The following is a 10,234-nucleotide window of genomic DNA, read 5'->3' on the forward strand; positions in this document are numbered from 1 at the left end:
CAATTTACAAACCAGGATGCCAACGTCATTTTGCAAGCTATCAAGAGATAGCAATTGCATTTGAGATGTTGTATCTGGGATGCATCACTAGAGAAAGAAAAAGGCACTCCTAATCCTGCTATGTAGGGTTTTAGTCAGACTTCAAGCATCCAGTTCTGGAGGCCACACTTAACAAAAGACTCTGATAAGACTGAGTGAGTCCAGAGACAGGCAACAAAAATGGTGGAAGGTCTGAGGGACAAAATGGTAGAAGGTCTGAGAGAAGAAGACACGCCACATATCAGGAGAGCTTGGAGGAATTGAATATGTACAGCAGGGGTGTCCAACCTTGGCAATTTTAAGACTTGTGGACTTCAACTCCCAGAGTTCCTCAGCCAGCAAAGCTTTGCTGGCTGAGGAACTCTGGGAGTTGAAGTCCACAAGTCTTAAATTGCCAAGGTTGGACACCCCTGATATACAGCCTGGAGGACAAGAGGGAAAAGGGGGCAACACATAATGGAAATCTTTAAATATATTAAGGGTGCGAATAAAGTTCTAGAAGGCAGTATTTTCAATATTAAACAATAAATCAAGAACACGGGGGGCATGACCTCAAACTGACAGGAGGGAAGTTCAGTAGTAATGTTAGAAAGTATTATGTCACAGAAAGAGGACTGGAACTAACTTCCAGGGGAAGTAGTAGGCCAATCATCAGTAACTGAGTTTAAACATGCTTGGGACAAACCCATGTCTTATCATCCCCAAAAATACAATAAGATAAACTAAAATAAAAACAAGTAAAATGTTTTTTAAAAAATCAATCAAAAACAATAAGCTAAAAAGCTAAAAAGAAAAAAAACAAACTCAAAGTGTTACCCTGTGGTAAGTTGGGTGGCCATCTTACCACAGGGTACCTCTTTGATAAATTTAATACATAATATTTAATTTAATAAATAAAAATAATACATTGATAAAAGGGCAGACTCAATGGACCGTGTGACAACCCGGGGCATGACACAAGAATAACCAAGTCACAAAAATAGAAGAAAGTCCCTTTAATGCCTCCAACTTGGCCCCAGTGTCCAATTATTCTCTGCAGGATATCAAACTCTTAAAGAAAACAGTTTACGGAGGGAGTAACTGCAGTCCGCACCCAAAGTAAAGTTAATTCAAAATAAAAAATCCCACACAAACCACACTGAAGGAATTACTACGGCAGGCAAGGATGATTAATTGCAGACTTCTACCAGATAATGCAGTAACCACAGTTGGGAGGAAGCCAAAACACAGATAAGCTCCGACAAGAATGCACGCTTTGCTTCCAACCCATTTGCCATGTGTAGTTTGTCCTTTTAACCAGTCCTCCCAGCTGCAGCCCATTAAGGAGATCAGGGCCCCTTCCTCCCCCATAGACCATGCCATTCATGTTTCTCCCTTATCCACTCCTCCCTGCGTGCCCTAGGATGAAGAGGGGATGAGCCTGGGTCTTCCTCTGAATGTCCATCTGGCCTGTGCCCTTCCCCAGTTTCCTCTACAACCACCGGAGCCACACTCCCACTCTCTGTCAGCTGTTCCATCTCTCCCTCGGAGTCAGACTCCAACAGAGGCATGACAGACCGCTAGGTCTTTTTCTGCCGTCGGTTTTCTAGGTTTCAATGTTTCAGATACTGGGGAGGATTATGGGAGGAAAATTTTACATCTAGCTGTAGGGTCGTAAGGCTCAGCATGCTGACAGCAACACACACTGGGAGACTTGTAGTATGTTAAAAAAAATGCACACAAAGACTACAGATTTATTGTGGCAGGGGCTTATGAAAGACAGCTTTCCCCCCATTATAAATAGTTGTAGGTCCACTCAGCATCTTGCAGCTACTGTTCTAGGCCAACCAGGCAAATGGGAGTGATGCCAAAAAACAGGAACATCATCCCGAGGGGCGAACTTTTGGAATATTTCCATGTTTCTCCTCAAAGGAAAAGCCCAAGTCACCCAGGGTCTTGGAAACACAAGGACAGATTGGGTCACACCAGCCACCAGAAGCGGATGTAGAGCAGAAGCACCATGAAGATGAGGCCAGTGGCGGCAGCTTTGGCATAGGCAGAGCGGCTGTTGAGGAGCTTGGCATCATGGCGGTATTTCTTGGAGAGGGTGGACAAGTTGCTGGCTTTGGAGTCCAGAGCTGAAAAAAGAGAGAAAAGAAAGAAAAACACAATTGCCTCAGTTGTCCTCCTATTCATCCTTGCCAGGAAAAGATGCTGAGGGTTCCCTACTTCTGGGGGTTCGAGAAAGAGGAAGGGGGGCAAGGCTTAGAAAGGGAGCTGTTCGAGAAGCATCAGCCATTTTGAATGGCCTCCTCAGAACAAATTTGATGGCCTCTGTTTTATAGTAATTTTATTCAAAATGACAATTAAATGACAATTCAAAAGATAAAAACTAATACAGGCAGTCCTTGGCTTTAAACTGTCAGGATTCCGGCAGTTACCCCAATTAAATCATGAGTCTGGAGACAAACTTCCAAAACTTCAAAAGGATTTATTGGGAGTTAACATGCCCGGCACTGCCTGGGTGTAGCCAACTCTGAGGCACATCATTCATTGTCACCCTTGACCCTGGTTTTCCCCCCACCCCCTGGGTGTATCGTAATTCATATTCTCCAATGGGACACATCCATAGCCAAGAGTCATCAGTCATGTTCTCCAGTTAGAATTTTGCGCGGCAGAAACTTCAGTCAACTAGTTACTGTCTCTGAAAAACTATTTATGGAATGTACTTTTGGTTTCCAAACAAACCCCTTTCCCCCTTCCCTTTCTGTTGGCAACTCTAAAAATAGCCAGAGAAATATTTTATGAGTTGACAAGTTCATTTAGTGACCAAAGTTACAACGGCACTGAAGAAAGTGACGCATATTGCAGAATCCAGATGAAAAGATGTAATGATTATTATTGTAACTACTAAAAAATAAAGGTTTATTGGGAATTAAGATGAGGGAATAAAGGTATATTTTAACCACTGAGATGTTACAATCAAAGCACTAAAAGGGGGAAAACCTATGTTTGTTTCTTTTTCTTTTGTGTTAAAACTTGTATTAATCTAGAATTTATAGAAAGAATGTGTGATGGGAAGAAAATATGACAGATTAAAGAACTATTTAAATTAATAAGCTAATACAGACTATTAAAAGGAAGGAGAGACATTGGTAACTTTTTTTTTATTAGGCAAACATATATTGTTATTTTTTGTTTTGTTTTTTTAAAAAAATCAAAGGATTATATTTGAAATAATTGAAATGAAATGAAAGGATGTTTGGGTTGAGATTAATCTAAGAGACTAGGATTAAATTGCTTGTTTCTCTCCTTTCTGAAAGTTTGGAATGGAAAAGATAATAATAGAATTAAGTATGCATATATGAATCTATAACTATTGTCATATTTGTATGTAAAAGTGATGACCCGGAAATATGTTGCCCACTAAAAAGAGCTTTTTGTTTTTATATGAAAAAATGAATAAAATTTGTTTAAAAAAAAAAAGATGGCCAAGATACTCTTCCCGTGGTTCTCCCTCCTCTACCTGATAAGGTCTCCCCTCTTTGGAGGACTTCTTCAATGTTGGTCACCATGATCTTCTGAACGTCCTGGAGCTCCGTATTGATGCTACTTAGGTGGCGCTTTGACCAAGTGTCCAGGTAGGATTTCTTCAGCTTCTGGATGTAAATGTCTGATAAGGAAAAATAAGACAATTCATATCTTGGCGTTGCAAGTATTTTGTTCCATCTAGATCAGTCTTCTACAACCTGGTACCCCAAACTCTTCCGAACCCACCACGGCACATGAGATTCCTTATTCGGCCCTGATCCAACCTTACATTCCTGTCACCACAAAGAGCAATGGGTTCTCATTTCATTTGTTAGACTTTTAAGCTTCTAAAATCTGATAGTGTTAGCGATAGAAATGCCCTCAATAACAACAATATAAATTAAAAGAAGTAAAACTGTAAACCAGGGGTATCAAACTCGGTCAGTTTTGGCCCACTGCCCTGGAAACAGTGAAAGACCAGGCCGTGGTGCCTCTGCTAGCAAAAACAGATCTTGGGAAGGTTGTTTTCACTGGCAGAGGGTTGCAGGAGGCTGTTGCAACCAAAAACGGAGTTCGGGAGCCCGTTTTCGCTGGTAGAGTGCTTAAGACCTGTTTCTGGCAATAGATCCCATCATAAAGAGGTCTGCAGCGTGGCCTCTCTGGGCACCAGGGTATCTATCCCCATCCTAAAGGTCTGGCTGAGGAATTCTGGGAGTTGAAGTCCGCACATCTTAAAGTTACCAGTTTGAGAAATTCTTTTTTTTTAAATAAAAGTTTTTTATTTTTATCACAACAACAAAGACAAACATAAAACCTTCTTTCTGTTCCATAGTGTGTCAGTTGAGTACATATTCCTTCATGCACAAAATAATATCATGCATATTTAACTTGTATATATTTATAATTGTTCTTATCAATATTTTATATCACATTTGTCACTTATTCTATTATCCTTAACTTTTAAGTCCTTAACTTTCAATAATATATTTCAAGTTCATTTTCTTATTCTATCTAACTCATCTATTTATCAGTAACAATATGTTATACTATACTTATATAATTCAATTCTTTACTCTTCTATCCAACCATTCATAAAATAGATTCCAAATTTTATAATAGTCTTTTTCTTCTTGTTCTCTAATTGCCATTGTTAATCTACTCATTTCTGCACATTCCATTATTTTCTTAATTATTTCCTCTTCTGTCGGAATTTTTTCATTTCTCCAATTTTGTGCAAATATAGTTTGAGAAATTCTGATTCAACACAGTAAAATCACAGGAACTGAGGAGAGATAATCTTTTGGAGCAGTGGTGGCTAAACTTTTTGGGCTCCTGTGCCAAAAATTGCTTGTGTGCCAGCACCCAGAAGGCAATGCCCCACACCCCCTGTGCATGCGTGCAACCACCCCTGTGCACGCCACGTCTCTACACACGCGTGTGTGATCCCCCTGCACGCCATGCGTCTCTGTACATGCACATGAGATGCTCTGCGTGACCCATGCATCTCTGCAGATGACTTTTAAGGATGTGGGCAGACAACCTGATGCCCAGGGATGCTCTTCTGACCAAGACTTCCTGAAACATAATTAAGCACACGCTTAGTTAAAACAACTCATTTTATTTCAACGCTGGGAATTATGTTCATTCCCAGCCTGTAATGAGTCCCAAACAGTCCCTCGAGATAAGCACCCACCTTTCTCTCCTTTGAATTGCTGCCAACAATAAAGTGCCAAAGTAACTAGAAAAAACCAACTGAAGCAAAAACTCCACGCAGAGCTTCAAGGTTTAATCCAAACAGTGCGAACGACTTTGCTTCCTGCAAAGGTTTCTCTATCTTTGCACTTTCTTTATACTTTATGGGAGGGGCAATCACCTCCAAGCCTTACTCCCGAGTCGCCCCTTTTGTCTTAGCTGCTCTTGCCTCCTAGCAGCTCTGCGCACACACATACTGGGAACAGGCTCCCCTTGTTCCTCTGCCTCACTGCTGCTGTTCTGGAGGTTCCTGAGTCAGCAACCCACTCCCAGATGTTCCTGGCCCCATCTCTGCATCGAACGCAGGACCCTCGTCTGAGTCCTCCCCAGACTCCTGGACTGGTCCACTTTCTTCCCCACTGTCCAATTCCACTGCCGTCTGCACAAGCTGCTGTCATGATGCAGACCTCTTTACGATGGGATTCCTTGTCAGAAAGCGATTCACCTTTCCACCTACCAAACTCAATGAAGGCGTAAGGCCGGGACACCGATGAGATTTTCTTCCCATAAAGTTCCCAGAATTCCGTTTGCAGTTCCTCCAGAAAGGAGAAGGCCAATTTCTTGGAATAGTGAGCTTCGCAGAGCGTCAGGTAACAAATCCCCTGGCTGATCAGGTAACTGTAGAGAAAAATTAAGAGAAATTAAGAGGAAACGAGAAGAAAAAGGGGTGTGATTTGAGAACTAAATCTGCACGTAGGTTTAGAGATAATCAATCTTGCCCCAAAGTTGCTTTTCCAAAAGGCAACTGGACTTTTTTTTTGGGCGGGGGGGGTGTTTCCCCTTGAAAATGTTTCGCTTCTCATCCAACAAGCTTCTTCAGTTGTTTGAAGAAGTGAAGAAGCTTTTTTGGATGAGAAGCAAAACGTTTTCAAGGAAAAAAAGCAAGAAAGTCTATTTGACTTTTGGAAAAGCAACTTTGAGATACTTGGAAACAATAATTTACAAGAATTCATATAAGCTTCCCTGTGCATATGGTCTATGGCAGTGGTGGCTAACTTTTTTGGGCTCCTGTGCCAAAAATTATGTGCGCACTTGTGCACTCCTGTGCCAGCAACCATAAGGCAATGCGCCTGTGTCCCGCACATGTGCGTGCAACTCCCCCCGCTGCCGCCCCCTTATCTGCACTGTACCTCACAGCTGATTTTTGGCCGGTTTGAGGCCTTTTTCGGCCTCCAGAAGCTTGAGGGAAGCCTCTGCAGGCTTTTCAGAATGAATAATAGGCCCATTTCATCACTTCCGGTATTTCCGGAAATACTGAAAAAGGCCTCAAACCAGCTGAAAAATCAGCTGTGAGGCCCGCGCATACATAGTGAGGTAAGTTTGCCTGCGGCTCGCGTGCTGGCACAAATGGCTCTGTGGCATCACTGCTCTATGGCAGCATGGAATATGGCTTCCAAAGCTGACAGGTTTGCTGGAACGCTGACACTCCACACACCTGTAAATTATTTGTCAGTGCCTCAACATATCTCAGGGTGAATGCGTGTGTGTGTGTGTGTGTGTGTGTGTCACACCACTCGTGATAGATGTCCCATCCCTTTTGGACAAGCACCATTGTGTCACGTATCATTATGTCCACACACATGTCCAAAACATCTGGAGCTTTTCGTTTGAAGGTAGCAAACACCCATAGTGATGTCTGTATCCACACAACCCGTTTTGGATGCCAGGTAAGTGCAGGGCCTGTGTGGAGGCTTGGGGAGGGGGAAAAAGGGGTCTCCCGGAAGTTCCAGAAGGCTGGAAATGGGCCTGTTTCCGGCCTCCAGAGAGCCTCTGGAGCTCGGGAGAGCCAGTTTTCGCTGTCCCAGAGGCTTGAGGAAAGCCTTGGGAGCCTGGGGAAGATGAAAAAATGGCCTCCCGGAAGTTCCGGTAGGCCATGCCCACCCAGCAACCGGATAGAGAACCCATTGCTAAAACCTTTGAAGCCCACCCCTAGAGGGATGGCATCTAAATTTAATCCATCATCTTCTTCTCCACCTCACTTATGAATCGGAAAAAAACTTACTGAAAGGTCATCGTTCCAGCCTGCAGAGAACATCGGTTTGGCGAATGATCCCCAAGTTTTCGGAAAAGCTGTTTGGCTTGATTGTGATATTCTTGCAAGTTCCGATTTGACTTCAGGTAAAAAGGGTGGGGGGGGAGGAAGAAAAGGTTTGTCATTCAAAAAGCCAGAGTAGAGATTGTAACCCCTCCCAACGGGGCGGACAGAAGCCGGTCGGAGAATCCTACGGTAATCTCACCCAACCTAAGTGGTGGAGGGAAAACGACAAACTCTGCTTTTGCAGTGTAGCGATTCACTTAACTGGAGCAAGAAAGGGGGTAAGATGGTGGCAAACTTCAATGTCTCACTTAACAACAAAAAAATACAGGCTCAACTGTAGTCGTACGTTGAGGGTTATCTGCATTTAGACGCCCTGGTTGTAAGTCAGGGACATCCTCCTGCACTTAGCCAGGAAAAGCAAGGTCCTCTCTGCTTGGTCCCTAAGAGAAATCTAAGCCGCGAAAACATGCCAGGAATAAAATACCATTTGCTATTCTCCTGGTATTCCCGCAAACTCTGCCTAACGGTGGGCGAAGGGTAACCCCCAAATTGCCAGCAAGTAAAACAGCAAGGACGAGACGGGGAAGGAGAAGGAGAGGGGAGACAGATATCTAAATAAAACCAAGCGCATTGTTTTCCCAAGGCTCGTAAAGCCGCCTTTACTCGCTTCAGAATGAGCTTTAAAAACCAAATAAAACCGCCGGAGAAACCCATCCATTCTCTCCAATAAAAAACTGTCACCTGTCTTTCTTAACACAATGAGTCTTAAGCAAATTGCAGGTGCCCTCTAGAACAGTGGTCGCTAACCAGTGGGCCGGGGACCACTGGTGGTCCATGAGAAAATGTTGGTAATATGCAGAGAAATGTCACCCCCAAAGCAATTAATCCAGGCTGCGCGGGAACACAAGGCTACGCCACCTACATGGCCCACGGGAACACAAAGCTTGCGTCACTTGGATTGCGAACAACATGAGGTAGTGAGGGGAGGGGGGAAAGGGTGGAGAGAGGGAACTTGCCCCACTTGCTCCATGCACCTGACCTGGCCGCCGGCCTGGTTCTTTCTGCTTCTTTCTTTTTCTGCTCTTGGCTGCACGCAAGGAAAGCAGCAAAAGTCTTTCTCTCCCCCAAACTCCGCCAGAAATGAGTCTTTGGGACCCTGCAAGGCATCCTGTTTCAAGAGGCTGCACCGTCACAAGAAGTCTCACAAAGAGTCATTTCTGGCTGAGTTTGGGGGAGAGAAAGAAAGACTTCTGGTGCTTCTGCTGCTTTCCTTGCATGAAGCCAAAAGTCTCTCTCTCTCTCTCTCTCTCCCCGAGAACGGAGCTGGAGACGGTATCCTGCGATCTCAAATAAAGAATGATCGATCATTAAGAAAATGGAGTGGGGAATTCTCCTGCAGACTTTTTTGGGGGGGATTTTCCCAGAGTCTCTGCTGCTTTCTGCAGAGACCCTGGGAAAACGTCAGCAAGCTACCGTCAGTCAAAATTCATATTAGTGGTCCCTGAGACTTAAAATTATGAGTTTGGTAGTTCCTGAGGTCCCAAAGGCTGGTGACCCCTGATCTAGAAGAGGGCTCTCCAACCTTGGCAACTTTAAGACTTTAAGCTTTAAGCTGGCTGAGGAATTCTGGGAGTTGAAGTCCACAAATCTTAACGTTGCCAAGGTTGGAGACCTCTGCTCTACAACTTGAGGCAACTGAGCAATTGAGGGTTTTTTTATTGCTAGAGTCGTGGTGGGGGTGCAGGATTCTGATGGGCCCTTGGCCGTGGGCCCCATAGGGGACCCATCCTCATCTGTGTATGTTAACCCTTCAGCGCACCTTGTATCATATAAACACAGCAACGTATTTAAGGGGCGTCCATAAGCGCACCATCGTGCCTCCCGTCCCTGTCCTATTTGTCCCCATTTAATCGTACCTATTTTCTGTATTCTTACTCATGTTTATACTTATACCTCTTATTTTGTAAGCGACTGACAAATCAAATAAATAAATAAATAAAATAAATACATATTTATTTGCAGGAAGTGCCAATAATTTTTTTTAAAAAAAAGATATGTTTCGTTTCATCGACCATTGACCTTTGTATTCCTGTTGAGTACTTTTGCCGATTAACAGAGTCGGAAGGGACCTTGAGTTGGAAGGGGCCTTGTAGGTCATCTAGTCAACCCCGCCCTCCCGCCCCCAAACGTCCCAAGTACACTGCCGTGCCAGGGGAGCCCGTAAATACCGTTAAGATGTCCCTGCCCTCTCCTCACCCCTCTCCCCCCCTCCATTTACCTGCTCCGTTTCTTGCATGGAGGCCGCCAAAAGCAGCCCGTCTTGGACCCGGCTGATCATGGTCAGCAGAACCATGCCGGCGGGAGGAAAAAAAGGGGGGGCTAGAAATGAGGGTCTTCTTCAGCCCAGGGCGCGGCGGGGAGGTGGGGGGGTTGCAGTGTCCCGGATCCCCACCCCCGCCAGCTCCTCTTCCTCGCTTCAGTCCCTCGCAGAAGTCTTGCAGTCGGGACTTTAAGTCTCCCGCTGACGTGGCTGATCCGGCCCGGGCGGAGACGGGGGTGAGTGGGGAGGTTTGTTGGAGGAAAAAGACGATGGTGGGGGCGGAGCGAGCCAGGCGAGAAGTTTTACTTGTGCGAAGTTGTCCGGGTGTGTGTACTTGTGGATATTTGGGGGGGGGGGTGATGTCGGAAAAGCGGAGCAGCCTTTGGAGGAGCCTCGGGTGGACGCCGCGGTTCCCGAGACCCGGGAAAACACCGGGCTCTGAGAGGGTGGGTGGGCAGGAGCATCGGGTTTTTTTTCATCCCGCGCGGAAAAGTTTTGCTCGTGGGGTCTTGGTGGGGCGGAGGGGCCAGGGAGCCGCCATTTATTCGCCGCTTTCGCTCATTTAGAACTCGAGC

The 10,234-nt window shown here is 45.0% G+C and overlaps 1 protein-coding gene across 1 annotated transcript; it reads right to left on the reverse strand.

The window, feature by feature from the left end:
- Positions 1–1,019: 1,019 nt before the first annotated feature.
- LOC113450084 (vesicle-trafficking protein SEC22b-B-like) lies at positions 1,020–9,865 on the reverse strand. Its single transcript, XM_026721228.2, has 5 exons — positions 9,618–9,865; positions 7,304–7,413; positions 5,759–5,919; positions 3,545–3,691; positions 1,020–2,156 (listed from the first exon to the last, which is right to left on the reverse strand). The coding sequence occupies exons 1-5, from the start codon at positions 9,690–9,692 to the stop codon at positions 1,999–2,001; spliced, it is 651 nt and encodes a 216-aa protein (XP_026577013.1). The 5' UTR covers positions 9,693–9,865; the 3' UTR covers positions 1,020–1,998.
- Between the last annotated feature and the right edge of the window lie 369 nt (positions 9,866–10,234).

This window comes from Pseudonaja textilis, chromosome 2 (assembly GCF_049901715.1).
Source record: "Pseudonaja textilis isolate UNSWEBS1 chromosome 2, rPseTex1.2, whole genome shotgun sequence".
Classification (NCBI taxonomy): Eukaryota; Metazoa; Chordata; class Lepidosauria; order Squamata; family Elapidae; genus Pseudonaja; species Pseudonaja textilis.

Coding starts and splice junctions, on each gene's coding strand:
- LOC113450084 (XM_026721228.2), bottom strand. CDS start 9,692: ATGGTTCTGCTGACCATGATCAGCCGGGTCCAAGACGGGCTGCTTTTG. Junction 3,692..5,758: donor TTACGCCTTCATTGAGTTTG/GTAGGTGGAAAG, acceptor TTTCCTTATCAG/ACATTTACATCCAGAAGCTG. Junction 2,157..3,544: donor AAGAGGGGAGACCTTATCAG/GTAGAGGAGGGA, acceptor CTCTTTTTTCAG/CTCTGGACTCCAAAGCCAGC.